At 42.3% G+C, this 16120-nt stretch overlaps 1 protein-coding gene across 1 annotated transcript in view; it reads right to left on the reverse strand.

Annotated features, from left to right (window-relative positions):
• The window catches only part of LOC141111849 (uncharacterized), a 270686-nt gene that overhangs the window by 84356 nt on the left and 170210 nt on the right, over positions 1-16120 (reverse strand). The window contains exon 5 of the mRNA XM_073604011.1: positions 1141-1239. Within this exon, the coding sequence (XP_073460112.1) occupies positions 1141-1239 (99 nt within the window). The remainder of the gene's footprint in view (positions 1-1140; positions 1240-16120) is intronic.

Here is a 16120-nt window from a genome sequence, read left to right on the forward strand (position 1 = left end):
CTTGTTAAACTCTCTTCTGCGAAAAAGTTTTATTTCTATTGTAGGGTCACCAGTACGGTATTTGTTAAAAAATTGAAATCATATCCCCTCTCAAGCGTCTCTTCTCCAGAGAGAATAAGTTCAGTGCTTGCAGCCTTTCCTCATAACTAAGATCCTCCAGACCCTTTATTAGCTTTGTTGCCCTTCTTTGTACTCGCTCCATTTCCAATACATCCTTCCTGAGGACTGGTGCCCAGAACTGGACAGCATACTCCAGGACCAGAGTCTTGTAGAGCGGGAGAATTATTGTTTTATCTCTGGAGTTGATCCCCTTTTTAATGCCAATATTCTGTTTGCTTTGTTAGCAGCAGCTTGGCATTGCATGCCATTGCTGTGCCTATCATCTACTAGGACCCCCAGGTCCTTTTCCATCCTAGATTCTCCCAGAGGTTCTCCCCCCAGTGTATAGATTGCATTCATATTTTTGCCACCCAAATGCATTATTTTACATTTTTCTACATTGAACCTCATTTGCCATGTAGTCGCCCACCCCGTTAATTTGTTCAGATCTTTTTGCAAGGTTTCCACATCCTGCTGGGAAGTTATTGCTGCTTAGCTTAGTATCGTCTGCAATACAGAGATTGAACTGTTTATCCCATCCTCCAGGTCATTTATGAACAAATTAAATAGGATTGGTCCCAGCACAGAACCCCGGGGAATCCCACTACCCACCCCCGACCATTCCGAGTGCTCCCCATTTATCACCAGCCTCTAAACTCGCCCTTGTAGCCAGTTTTTAATCCATGTACTCACCCTATGGTCCATGCCAACGGACCTTATTTTGTACAGTAAACCTTTATGGGGAACTGTGTCAAATGCTTTTGCAAAATCCAGATACACCACGTCTATGGGCCTTCCTTTATCTAGATGGCAACTCACCTCCTCATAGAAGGTTAGTAGATTGGTTTGGCAAGAACGATTCTTCATGAATCCATGCTGATTACTGCTAATGATACCGTTCTCATTACTAAAATCTTGTATATAGTCCCTTATCATCCCCTCCAAGAGTTTACATACTATTGATGTCAGGCTAACTGGTCTGTAATTTCCAGGGATGTATTTTGGGCCCTTTTGGACTTATCAGGACATCGTCAAACTTACCACCAAATTCCACCTTGAAGTAGATTAAAAAAACAAAAATCAAAAGTATTGTTGATATAAAGAGGGCATTAAGAATCCTTGATGTCCATAATCTCCATTCTATAAAAGAAAAGCACAATAAATGTCATTTTAATTCTGCATGTCTGAAAATTCTTCCCAAACAACACTGACTATAAACCGATATCTACAATGTTTCTTTAACTTTTACCAGCTACACATCTGAAACTGGCCAACTGTGAGGATCGGATTGTATAACTCTCTATGATCCAAAAAATTGTATGGACACACTTTTTATAAAGTGCAATGTAATATATAAACATACATAACAATACATTTCAGGAAAGGATAAGAGCTGGAAATAATTTGTACAGTTACCTAAATAAATAGCATTGTGTAATGTTATCTCACAACCATTAGCATTCAGAGATCACAAACTCCTTCAGAACAGAGCAATTGGCATTGAATGTAATGGAACGTGGCCATTTTATTGTGATGCCACTAATACAGTTCAAAGGGGTTGCCACTTAGAAAGGGGCCTGACATTTTAGGAATGACTGGCCACAAAGCATTTATGTAAAATTCCAGACATATTTTCAGATAGGGATATCCATATTGTAACAAAAAGAAAGGTTTCTGTCTTCAAGTAAGAGGGCCCCTGCCCTAGGGTCTATACCAGTGGTGGCCAACTTACTTGATGTTGAGGGCATCAAGCAAATGCTATTATGTGAATGTAATGCTACAGAATTTAGTATATTGTACTGTATGTGTAAATATCATTGTGCGGTTCAGCTTAAAGAGAAGAGTTCTCAGAGAGGTGATCCAAGCTGTCTGTAAGGTTAAGAGCTTCCTGCCTTTATTGGTCAGCATGTATAACAAACAAAGAGAATTCCCTTGGTGAGGTCAGTTAAGAGTGCTCCCATTGTGGCAAAGTTTGGAATGAACCTCAGATAATACCCAACCATGCCTAGGAAGATTCTTACTTGTTTCTTGGTGGAAGGCGTAGGCCCGTCTTTAATGGCTCCTACCTTATGGACCTGAGGGTTGATTAGGCCCGCCCAATGGTGTATCCCAGATATCGGGCCTCTTTTAACCTTATGGCACCCTTCTTTAGGTTTGTGGTTAATGGAAGTTATGACAGCCTGCACTTTAGGTAGGTGACTTTCCCAATCTGTGCTTCAGATAACCATATTGTTAGGGAATGGTTCATTAGAAAGAAACATGGTCTAGAGTGATGCTTTAAGTTGAACTTATAAACTGCTAAGCTGATAAACTGCTATGAAATGCACAATGCAAGGCTTTTCTGCCAAAAACATGTTTTTCTTGTTCAATAATATGCTGCTGTAGCTAGCAGGAAGCCGCTTGTGGTGGCAAGTAAAGCTTATCTCGGAACATTATCAAAAGATATTACGGATCACACATCTCGGCTTGGACCACACTGTTTCAATTTATATTTTAATTAAAGGTTAAGATAGTACATTTTGATACGAATTTTATAGGTCATATCTCCGGGCAGAATTCTATGCAAATATATGTGACATGCAACTCATGATACCTGTACTTCTGTGATTGGATATTCTAAGGGACTGCCCATTACATTGTATAATGTTGTAACCCTATATAACCTATGGCTTTTAATACAACGTATTTCTTGATAATCCATATCTGTCTATGGTGTCTTGATTTTACCCGATCGATCAAGGAAATCTCTTGGTGTCCAACAAGGTCCAGCTCGAGCAGAAGGGGCACACTTGACCAGTTGACCAGATGACCTGTTGACCCTTTCAGTGGTACCAGGAGTGGGGTTCGAGTGTGGCTTCCGGTCAAGGTAAGGAATTATTTTCACTTTATTATTTAGTGAAACCTTGCTTTGATCGGCCCCATACCTCGAACTTCTATTGTCAAGTAGCTCGCTAAGATAGAATTGATATATGAGATTAGGGATGAGCTTCGAGTCGAACTCATGTTCGACTCGAACATCGGCTGTTCGCCAGTTCGCCGAACAGCGAACAATTTGGGGTGTTCGCGGCAAATTCGAATGCCGCGGAACACCCCTTAAAAGTCTATGGGAGAAATCAAAAGTGCTAATTTTAAAGGCTTATATGCATGGTATTGTCATAAAAAGTGTTTGGGGACCCAGGTCCTGCCCTAGGGGACATGTATCAATGCAAAAAAAAGTTTTAAAAACGGCCGTTTTTTCGGGAGCAGTGATTTTAATAATGCTTAAAGTCAAACAATAAAAGTGTAATATCCCTTTAAATTTCGTACCTGGAGGGTGTCTATAGTATGCCTGTAAAGGGGCGCATGTTTCCTGTGTTTAGAACAGTCTGACAGCAAAATGACATTTCAAAGGAAAAAAAGTCATTTAACTACTCGCGGCTATACTGAATTGGCGGCCCGACAATACACATAAAAGTTCATTGAAAAAAACGGCATGGGAATTCCCCACAGGGGAACCCCGAACCAAAATTAAAAAAAAAATGATGTGGGGGTCCCCCTAAATTCCATACCAGGCCTTTCAGGTCTGGTATGGATTTTAAGGGGAACATCGCGCCAAAATTTAAAAAAAATGGTGTGGGGTACCCCCAAAAATCCATACCAGACCCTTATCCGAGCACGCAACCTGGCAAGCCGCAGGAAAAGAGGGGGGACGAGAGAGTGCCCCCCCCTCCTGAACCGTACCAGGCCATTTGCCCTCAACATTGGGAGGGTGCTTTGGGGGTAGCCCCCCAAAACACCTTGTCCCCATGTTGATGGGGACAAGGGCCTCATCCCCACAACCCTTGCCCGGTGGTTGTTGGGGTCTGCAGGCAGGGGGCTTATCGGAATCTGGAAGCCCCCTTTAACAAGGGGACCCCCAGATCCCGGCCCTCCCCCCTGTGTGAAATGGTAAGGGGGTACAAAAGTACCCCTACCATTTCACAAAAAAAATGTCAAAAATGTTAAAAATGACAAGAGACAGTTTTTGACAATTCCTTTATTTAAATGCTTCTTCTTTCTTCTATTTTCTATCTTCTTTCATCTATCTTCTTTCTTCTATCTTCTATCTTCCTTTGGTTTCTTCCTCCATCTTCTTCTGGTTCTTGTTCTTCTGGTTCTTCTTGTTCTTCTGGTTCTTCAATCGGTCTTCTCGTCCGGCATCTTCCTCAGCTGCGCCGTCTTCACTTCATCTTCTTTCCTCAGGCCGCTCTGCATCCATGATTGGATGGGAGGCTCCCGCTGTGTGACGCTTCTCCTCTTCTGACAGTTCTTAAATAATGGAGGGCGGGTTACCCCTCCCCCCTCTGACGCAGGGCGGGTGACCCCGCCCCCTCTGACGTCAAAGGGAAGTCCCCGTGCGTCAGAGGGGGGCGGGGTCACCTGCCCTGCGTCAGAGGGGGGCGGGGTCACCCGCCCTCCGTTATTTAGGAACTGTCAGAAGAGGAGAAGCGTCCCATCCAATCGTGGATGCGGAGCGGCTTGAGGAAAGAAGATGAATTGGAGACGGCGCCGCTGAGGAAGATGCCGGACGAGAAGACCGATTGAAGAACCAGAAGAACAAGAACCAGAAGAAGATGGAGGAAGAAACCGAAGGAAGATAGAAGAAAGAAGATAGAAGAAAGAAGAAGCATTTAAATAAAGGAATTGTCAAAAACGGTTTCTTGTCATTTTTAACATTTTTGACATTTTTTTTGTGAAATGGTAGGGGTACTTTTGTACCCCCTTACCATTTCACACAGGGGGGAGGGCCGGGATCTGGGGGTCCCCTTGTTAAAGGGGGCTTCCAGATTCCGATAAGCCCCCTGCCCACAGACCCCCACAACCACCGGGCCAGGGTTGTGGGGATGAGGCCCTTGTCCTCATCAACATGGGTCAAGGTGCTTTGGGGGGCTCCCCCCAAAGCACCCTCCCAATGTTGAGGGCATGTGGCCTAGTACGGTTCAGGAGGGGGGGCGCTCTCTCGTCCCCCCCTCTTTTCCTGCGGCCTGCCAGGTTGCGTGCTCGGATAAGGGTCTGGTATGGATTTTTGGGGGTACCCCACGCCATTTTTTTAAAACATTTTGGCGTGGGGTTCCCCTTAAAATCCATACCAGACCTGAAGGGCCTGGTATGGAATTTAGGGGGACCCCCCACGTCATTTTTTTAAAAAAATTTTGGTTCGGGGTTCCCCTGTGGGGAATTCCCATGCCGTTTTTATCAATGAACTTTTATGTGTATTGTCGGGCCGGCAATTCAGTATAGCCACGAGTAGTTTTAAATGACTTTTTTCCTTTGAAATGTCATTTTGCTGTTAGATTGTTCTAAACACGGGAAACATGCGCCCCTTTACAGAAATACTATAGACATCCCCCAGGTATGAAATTTAAAGGAATATTACACTTTTATTGTTTGACTTTAAGCATTATTAAAATCACTGCTCCCGAAAGAATGGCCGTTTTTAAAACTTTTTTTTGCATTGATACATGTCCCCTGGGGCAGGACCCGGGTCCCCAAACACTTTTTAGGACAATACCATGCAAATTAGCCTTTAAAATTAGCACTTTTGATTTAGAACGTTCAAGTCCCATAGACTTCAATGGGGTTCTAATGTTCGTGCGAAGTTTTGGTCTGTTCGCAAGTTCTGGTGCGAACCGAACCGGGGGGGTGTTCGGCTCATCCTTATATGAGATACAGGATTATAGTCCCCGCTAGGTTGGCCAGGACTCTATAGATGGAAATAATTCCAAATATAAACATTGGACAGGACACTCAAGAGATTTCATTCTTTTTAAATGAATGGCCCAGGGAGCTCTAGATATTTAAGAGCAGGACGCTGCTCAGAGTGTAAAACAGGTTTATTGTTTGTTTATCATGGTCAGGCTACTTATCTTGTTTCTTCTGTCCCTGGTAGAAATTATCATAGGCTTGGGAAGGGACCTCTCTTTGAGGAGGGCCCACCCCGTGTCTGGACTTTGCGATTCAATATCCACAACACATTTGGTTTTCAAGAGGGATTGACGGTTAAAGATGTTAGGAGTACTGTTGAATATAGAACTGGTGAAAGCTACGTTGTGTGTCCAAGATCATTGATTGTATGTTCTGCTGTTGACGTTTACAAATAATTATGGGAAACCAATTAGAGAAGTTGCATGCTGGTGGTAAGTCAGAGCAACTGACCCCAATTGATTTTGTGTTGGGAAATTATGGAAAAAATTGTACTGAACCCTTTTGGACCAACATTATGTTCAGAGCACACATTTTACAAATATCTGGATTAACCATCCATGGCCCCTGTTGCCAGGAAGACTGGGATCAGGTCACTAAAATTTGCGGCCAACACAAACAGTACAATTATCCACCATCTCCCTATGATAAAGAATATATGTTGAATTGTTATAAATTTTGGTCAAACGCTTTGAAAGAATATAAAAAGAAATTCCCACAAACTATTTACAAAAATCCAACATCCAGACCAGCTCCCAGTGTGCCCTTGTTCCATCCCAATAACCCCTTTTCATCGCAAGTGTCCCCTAATTCTTTACCCCCTCCATTGACCCCTTACCCCGCACCACCCCCATACATTATGGCCAAAACTGATGAGACCCCTATGGGCAAAAAGAAGCATAATGACCCAAAGCCTAAAAAGAAACTATATCCATCAGATGAATTAACCATGGGGGATCTAATGGCCATAGCTGAAGAAAAGGGGGAGGATTGGTTGGAACAACAAGAGAAAGATAGGAGGCAAACCCAGAAATATGAATTGTTATTGGACAAATTAGGAAAAGAATTAGAAGCCCAAATAATAGAGGACAGTACTTTAAAGAAAAAAGACGCCAAATACATAGAGAACCAAAGCAAAAGAAAAGAGAAGATACAAAAATTAGATGAAGAGAGTAGGAAGGTCTGCAATGAACTATCCCAGGACGGACAAATGATAACAAGGGCATCTAAAAAGAAGAAAGAGATAGATGCACTTAAACGCTATGATGCACTTAAAGGCTATCGATCTAAATCTCTTTCTCCTAAAAGACAAAAGGAGAGATCTAGAACACCGTCACCATCATCCTCTCCATCATCCTCTCCATCATCCTCGGTACCCGGTCTTCGGACAACTTGGGCTGGGGAATCAGATAGTGAGACCCAATCTTAAAAATACTGTACTAGTCTTTCTCTCTGTCCCAAAGGCTGCACCCACACACATGTATCCCCTAATTACTATGGGCACCACACAAGTACAAATTCCTTTACCCCTGGGTACAGTGAAGGAATTAAAAGACACATGTCAGAAACCGAAAAAAGATCCCAAACAAGCAGTAAATTTCTTAAAAAGGTATTGTGATGGGAGTAGATAATAATCAGTGCAGCGCTGGACAGAAAACGAGGTGAATAGCAATAAAATTAATATTACTGAAAATTGATGACAGCAAATAAAAGTGATTATAAACAATCCATATTATGAATAAACCATCTTTGTGTAAATATTCATCAGTACATAACCGTGCTCAAAAAATCCATTATAATAATAACAATTAAATGGTGAAAAAAAGGAGTGAAAAAAAGTCCAGAATAATAAATAAATAAATAGTGAAAAAAAGTTCCAAATATGTAATAAGTGCAGAATCAATCCAGCGATGTTAATCGACCGGAGAGGAATAAAGGCTTGCCAGAAAGCCTGTGACCGCCCTTACTCAGGGGGGTCAAAACAGGCTCAGTAGATCAACGTTGGTATCTTGTTGAAACCGATGTCCTATGGATTACCCTCAATGTTGGCTTCTCATCAACAGTAGGAGATACTCCAGGAAAAGGAAATGGTTCCAGGAAGAACCAGGTGACCTAAATTATGGGTTGCCTTATCTTTACAATTTGGGCCTTTTAGTCCCCTTGCACCACAATCAAACTGCAAGGGGACTAAAAGGCCAACCTACCCCAATGGGAAACTGTCCCAAACCTATTTTTCTCCACTGACTTCTTATCACCAGATTTCCCTTCAGTAGCCTCCCTATTGCAATCAAAGGCACAGGCTACTGACCTTGATTACTGGGTGGAATCAGGTTTGACCCGCAGCCCTACGGGCTTATGGTCAAACAAGGAGGGAATATTGGGTATGCCTGAAAGTGTAGCCCCTCTCATACTGTCATACTTACATGGCCCGGGACACATAGGAAAAAAGCCCCTTCTACAAAAGTACTAAGCTGTTTTCTGTACAAACAAAACCCACACCCTGGTAGACTAACTTATCGATTCATGCCTCACATGTGCTCAGAACAATGTTCAAGGGCCCTGCCACGGTAAACATGGACACCTGCCACCCCCGAATAGGACCTCTACAAGAGTTACAAATTGATTTTACACACATGCCTAAACAAAAAGGGAATATTAAATATTTGTGCGTAATCGTCAATAAATTTTCTTCTTGGCCGGAGGCCATACCGGTCACAGGAGAGACTGCAGGCATTGCAGCAAGGTGCCTCATCAATCATTGGATCTGCAAGTTTGGTTTACCCACTACCATCTATTCAGATCAGGGCCTGGCCTTTACGGCCAAACTTACTCAAGAACTCACTAGGATTCTGGGAATCCAATGGAAATTACACATCCCTTATCACCCCCAAAGTGCAGGAGTGGTAGAAAGGATAAACAGGAATATCAAAGACAAGCTAAAAAAGGCCACCCAGGGCACAATGAAAAATTGGTTACATTTCCTCCCAGGAGTCCTTTTCCAAATTAGGACCACTCCCCATAGTAGAACAAGGATCTCCCCTTATGAGATATTAATGGGGAAGCCAGCCCAGAAAAAAACGCAGGAGGGAGAAGAGTCTAACTTATATTCTTTGCAGGAAGAGCACGTGAAACACCTGGTAAGTAATTTGACTGAAACCTATGACAAGGTTGCTGTCACTTTTCCTCCTCTTTCCACAGAACCAACTCATCCTTTCATCCCTGGGGATCGAGTCCTGGTCAAGTAGCTTGCTGCAAGGAAGCAAGCAGGCCCCATCTACCAAGGACCATTTGAAGTCTTGAAAGCTGCCAGAACTGCTATCCTCACAGATCAAGGTCCACAATGGATACATGCCTCCAGAATCAAGAAAGCACCCAGCCCGAACAGCCCCCTGAAGAAGGCTCAAGTCAGCAAGCCAAAAGGATTGAACTCAAGCCCCTCAGAAGAGACAAACTCCCCAAGCCAAGTCAGCAAGCCGAAAGGATTGAACTCAAGCCCCTCAGAAGAGACAAACCCCCCAGGCCCCAGGTTAAGTCATTCCATTACAGACTTCCCCCTCACACCCTCCCCAGAGGCATCCAGATCATCTGAAACCTTGGACCTGATGACTTTCAATTAGTCCCAGCCCCCCCACTCTTCCCACCCAAGAAACCCTGTCAATGGAAATGTACCCCAAATTATTATTGCATTCTCCTTTCTCATAACATGTAAGGTATTGCTTTTGACTAAATTTGGTTGTTGGATGACTTCAAGCTCTGGGTTTCACACTTCAATAGGGAATCACATGAATGGCAGCATACACTTACAAAAGAGAGCAGCATTCATGGGTACTGGCCACATTTATCCATGTTGCACACAAGAGGCAGGCCAGATGTCTAAAGCACAGGCAGCGTCAGTGACCGGTTATCACATTCAAAGAAAAGACGGTAACTGCCACATTGCAGCTATCATCTTAATAGCCACTCATAAAGGTGAAAATAAGACATGGTGCATGAGTGCAAACCATAGGCCCAGCCAAAACCTAGTAAGCAAATTCAAGAAGGCCAAGTTAAGTGAAGAAAGAATTAACCAGGTAATGCAAAACAAAAGGCCAAAAAACATACCCTTTAAACCACTAGGCAAGGAAGATTTAAACCCCTCCTTTTCCCAAATATAAGCTAAAGAGAGAACTACTTAGACCCGACCTTAGGAGTAACAGTAATGGGGCACAGTCTGATGCAGACTCCTACTCAATCTCCGTTTCAATCCCACATCATTTTGCGATGATGCATGCTTTCACTAGGAAACAAAACTATTCGGAATGCTAGGTTTGTTCCCATATGGGAACCAGTCGACACTCAGTCTGGATAGGCTGCTGAATAGCATCGATGTGGGCTAAGAATCTCATCCATCATCCGCTGGAATGTAGCAAGAGCTCCATATAACCCAAAGGGCATCCAGACATACTGCCACAAGTCCTCTGGAGTTGCAAAAGCTGTTTCTTCTTTTGCTTCCTCTGTCAGAGGAACCTGCCAATACCCTCTAGTGAGATCAAGGGTGGTTATGTACCTGGCGGGGCCCAACTTCTCCACTAATTCATCAACTCAGGGCATGGGATAGGTGTCACACTTTGACACTTCGTTCAGTTTCTGGAAGTCATTGCAAAATCTTAAGGACCCATCTGGTTTTGGAACCAAGACTATAATGCCGCGTACACACGGTCAGACTTTTCGTCTACAAAAGTCCGACGGACGCCGACGGACTAAAGCTGGCTGGCAATCCGATCGTGTGTGGGCTTCCCCGGACTTTCAGCGGACTTTTTCAGCCTCAAAGAGATTTGAAAGATGCTTCAAATCTTTACGTCGTAACTACGACGGACCCCGAAATCTGCTCGTCTGTATGCTAGTCCGACGGACAAAAAAACGACGCATGCTCATAAGCAAAAACTAAACGGAAGCACTCGGTCTAGTAAAACTAGTGTTCGTATTGTAGGTAGCACATTCCTCACGCTGCAAAATCTGTGATCGTTGAATGCAGCGCATTTAATGTCTTCTTTACGACTGCTATAAAGAACAAAGATGTTTTGCTGTTCATATTCAAACAGAGTTCTCCCAAACTGATTTTTGGATTCTTTTTCTCTTTGATCTCATGAATGATATAGTATGCTTTTTAAAAACAATGTTTCCATACTAATAATACTTTTTACACTTTTTTTTTTTTTTGGTGGAGTCATCTTTTCTTGTAATTTTTATCCAGATATATATTTTATGATTGTTGTCGAACTTTTTTTATGTTTATCTGTTTTTATTTTTTATTTTTTTGTGTTTGTAAAGTTACCACAGAGAACCCATTTTTATATATATATTTTTTTTTTTTGGTGTTTGTAAAGTTACCACAAAGAACCCTTTATTATTTTTGTTTTTATAGCAATTTTTTATTTTTTGTATATAAAGTTAACCCAAAGAACCGTTTTTGGTTATGTATCATTTTTTTTTTTAAGACTTACCACTCGAGCATTATTAACATTATTAATGTATTTTTGGTGTGTTTTTGCAAACTCAATGAGATTGTTGTCCCTTGTTAATTTAACATTGTGTCTAAAATCAATGATTTAAAATAAAACACATAAAGTCTTTTCATAAACTCAAAAAAGATCCATTTATTCATGGTCTAAATAAAATAAAGAGGAAGTCAACGCTGGAAAAAGTCTGTGGACAAGAAAATTGGGATCTTGAGGAGTCCATATAAAAGGGAGCACAATCTGGTCCAGGAATCCCAGAGATCAACAGCACCAGCAGATGATATAGATGTCCCCAGACTGTGGTACTACAACAGCCTGCGTCTTCTGTCAGACCAGACTGAACCCAGGTCATCACTTTCTTTTCTTCCCTGCAGCCTTTCTTCCACGCTGCCCTGCAGCCTTCCCTGCAGCCTTCCCTGTAGCCTTCTTTGGAGGCTGTGGCTCTGGTGTTTCAGTTGTGGCAGGAGGAGGAGGAGGAGGAGGGGGGGCTGCCTCATGTAGTTGGGTGTTTCTTGTTAGCGTGCCCTTCTGGATTGTTTCCCCAAATAGTCGCTCGCAAATGAGGCGCTGCTCCCAATCCATTTGAAGAAGCCTGCTGGCTAAGTAGCAGCCATAGGACTCTTCCGCTTTGGTGGGGCTCCTTAAAAAACGAGTGGCCTCTTGCATGAGGCGCAGGGATGCCTCCTGTGTGACCGTCCCCTTCCTGGCCCTTTTTTTGGGAAGGCGGAGGGGAGGCACTTGGGATTCGGTCAGGCTCCTACTGGGCCCAGCCACCTCACTTGGCCCAGCCACCTCACTTGGCCCAGCCACCTTACTGGGACCAGCCACCTCCTGCCTGACACTGGGCCCAGCCTCCTCCAGGATGATGGTGAATCCGGCCTCCTCCAGGCTGTCCATGGGCCCGGTCTCCTCCTGCCTGCCACTTTCCACACATTCCTCCTGGATGGACTCATCCTGTGTATAAAAAAAGGACATAGTTTTAGTATATTTTTTTGGGTTCATCAATGACACACAATTTGCTTCTCATGACTAGCAAATTCAATGTGAATACATCTCTTTAATAAAAGAGTCTATTTAGACACCCTAATTTTTTGAAGCAGGTGCCAAACATATTTAGACACTACTGTCAATTGATATGTATACACAATTTTGAGGGCAAAATTATTTTAGACAATTATAACATCATATCCGGTTCATCCAGGATGGAAGACCCAGCTTTCTCCTCATCAGCCTCTGCTGGGGTGGAGGGAAGGGTGCATGGAAGGGTGGAGGGAAGGGTGGAGGGAAGGGTGGAGGGAAGGGTTGAAAGTGATGCCCTGGCTTCTGTCTGGTCATCAAGAAAATGGAGTTGATTGTAGTACCACAGCCTGGGTACATAAACATCATCTGCTGATGCTCCTGATCTCATTGATTCCTGGATCTTCTTATGCTCCCTCTTATACATGTTCCTCAAGACCCCAATTTTCTTGAGCAATGTCTCCATTGTTGCTCCCGGGATGGTCGCCTGGACAAAGGACAGAAGTCTCTCCAGCGTTGACTTCCTCACATGCTTTGAATAATACTGAGGGTGTTTCACCTCCCACAAATTCCTCATCTCTCTATATTTAGAAATAAAAGCAGTAAGGAACTCTGGATCCTTAAATAGGGGATTCATAATGTCTGTAAAAGATAAAGTCACAAGACAAAAAACACTTATTAGGTTTCTGCTAAACCCTCATCATCTTATCCCTATGTAGGCCTCATCAATCTGTCAAGCCATATAGGCCGCTTGCTACAAAGTCTTGACCAAAAGTATAAATTTAAAATTACCTTCGTTTAGTAGCGTCCCGGTCCACTATCACCTACGCACAGAACGTACGTACGACACAATACGTAACAGCGCTTTATACACTGCACATGCGTAATACTACGCCTACTTGGCCCGCCCCTGACGTTCTTTTTGTTTACGCATATAACCCGCCCTTGACTCTACGCACAGAACGTACGTACGTACGACACGTGCACAAGGCCCCTCTTTATACACTACGCATGTGTAAAACTCCGCCTGCGTCGCCCGCCCCTGACGTTCAATTTTAACTCATGTTCTCCGCCCCTTAATTCTACGCACAGAACGTACGTACGACACGTGCACAAGGCCCCTCTTTATACACTACGCATGTGTGAAACTCCGCCTGTGTCGCCCGCCCCTGACGTTCAATTTTAACTCATGTTCTCCGCCCCTTAATTCTACGCACAGAACGTACATACGACACGTGCACAAGGCCCCTCTTTATACACTACGCATGTGTGAAACTCCGCCTGTGTCGCCCGCCCCTGACGTTCAATTTTAACTCATGTTCTCCGCCCCTTAATTCTACGCACAGAACGTACATACGACACGTGCGCAAGGCTCTTTATACACTACGCATGTGTGAAACTCCGCCTGCGTCGCCCACCCCTGACGTTCGATTTTAACTCATGTTCTCCGCCCATTTTTATTTATGGCGCGTAGTGGGGTGAATAATGGCGGAGACACATCAGGTGTGTACTACCTCAGGTAGCGAAGAAAGCCCGGAGGCTGGAACGTCAAGATCTGTGAGGCCTAGATTTAAGGCCTCCAATATGTCCTTTAAAGAGATGGTGGAAATGGTGGCCATTCTTAAAAAAAAGGACTATGATGGGAAGTATGGGCCGTACGCCCGGCCAAATTTGCGCAAAGCCAAAATAATGGCGAAGGTGGTGAAGACTTTACAGGCTTATTTTGGGGTACAGCGCTCGAAGGATCAAATTAGAAAAAGATGGTCCGACCTCAAACTCAGGGAGCCGGATCAGTACAGACGGATCCGTAAAGTGCTGAAAAAAAGTAAGTACTTGTGTTTTTATCTTGTGTTGATTACCTCGTATACTGCTCCATGTGCTTTTCCTTCCTATACGATTTTTTGCATCGTTTGAAACGATCTTTTAATAAACCTCGTTACATATCTATAGATATATATACATATATATATATATATATATACATATATATATATATATATATATATATATATATATATATATATATATATATATATATATATATATGATATAGATAGATATAGATATTTATGTAATGTTTTTATAATATTTAAATTAATATATATTTTTATATTTAGATTTTGTTTGATATTTAGATTTATATTTAGTTATAGAGAGAGAGAGATCAAGATTTTAAGCTATATTTAGATATTGATATCTAGATATCGAGATATCTATCTATCTCGATATGTCTTTAGAAATTAAAATCTTTAAGTCAACTAGGAACTCTACACAAACAGACAATTTGTACACCACTTCACTACAAATGTTTGAAGATTAGTATGTACTAAAATATCTGTGTGCTAAGTATATTCATTTTTTGCTTCACATAGGGGAAAAATCACTCAGCCAACAAGAGGAACCCAGTCCCCCCCAACCAAAAGAACATACTTGGGAAATCAGCCCAAGCCCCACTGAGGATGTGGAGGAAGGAGAGGTGGGAGACATGGGCACCCCACCAGGTGAGTGTCTGACACACCAGCTTACGGTAATCTATGCATGGCTGCCTTTTATTTTATGTAATTTTTCTACTCTATTTTAGGTGATCTGGTTGTGCTTGAGTCAAGCAACAGCGCCACCCCCGAGGATGTTCATGAAGTATGCGACATGGGCACCCCACCAGGTCAGTGTCTGAGACACCAGCTTTATGGTAAGGTAAACTATGTGTGCATATTTCTAAACACATCTTTTTTTTCATTCCACTTTAGGTCCAAGTGACTATTTCACCACAGACAGTGCCCAACGGCTAATTGCTCAAATTATGGCCTGGAATGGGGAGATCGATCAAATGCTTAATCGGCTGGATCGTATGCAGCAGGAAATGAAGGACATGATTGATGTTTTGGGTCGAATCTAAATGCCCTTTTTGAAACCCCAAAACATTGATCATGTCCTTCATTTCCTGGTTTGCTGACCCCATTCTGGGCCTTCTCTTTATTATTTTCTGTTAAATGATATGCCTGTTTAACAACATTTAAAAAAGGAGGCCTGTTTTTAGAAAACAGAAAAAAAAAAAAAAATTAAAAAACCAAAAAAAATACAAAAAATGTTTTTAAAAAAAACAAAAAAAAGGTTTTTTAACAAAAAAAAAAATGTTTTAAAAAAAAATAAATACATAAATAAAAAACAGATTTTAAAAAACAAACAAAAAAAAAAAAAGGCCTGTTTGCTAAAATCAAAATGCCCAAAATTTTTTATTTTTGATTATCTAAAAATCTTTAACTATAATTATATTATTCTAAATTGATTAATATATCATTATATTTTTGGCTAGGAACATTTTATACTAAATGCATAACTGAATGGATCAAAGAAAAAAGCAGTACAGCGCATAAATTAAACTAAATAAATAAAACAAAACTAAAGTCCAGTATAGACAAAATGCAGGCAAAATCCAGTGATTCTTCCAGTGACACTAGTGACATGAGGTAAAAATGTTGCAAGGTGACTGTGGTGACAAACGTGGACCTCCACCTTCAGTGATACTAGCCGCTCACCTCAATAGATGGACCCCTGAGTGAATCAGTCAGGTCAAACACAGCAGTCCCCTCACAAGGGAATTAATCAGGAGGAGATGAGTGCACCGTATGGCATCAGCAGCAGCAACTTTCAGTAACCAACAGACAGGCAGTATTCACATGTAAAAGATAAGGAAGGAATCTAGTGCTCTCTGAATGATAATCAAATCGATTTAATGAAAAAGCGAAAGAACTCACAATAAAATGCACTGTGCCCCAGTGCGGAGG

This window comes from Aquarana catesbeiana, linkage group LG11, assembly GCF_042186555.1.
Source record: "Aquarana catesbeiana isolate 2022-GZ linkage group LG11, ASM4218655v1, whole genome shotgun sequence".
NCBI lineage: Eukaryota > Metazoa > Chordata > Amphibia > Anura > Ranidae > Aquarana > Aquarana catesbeiana.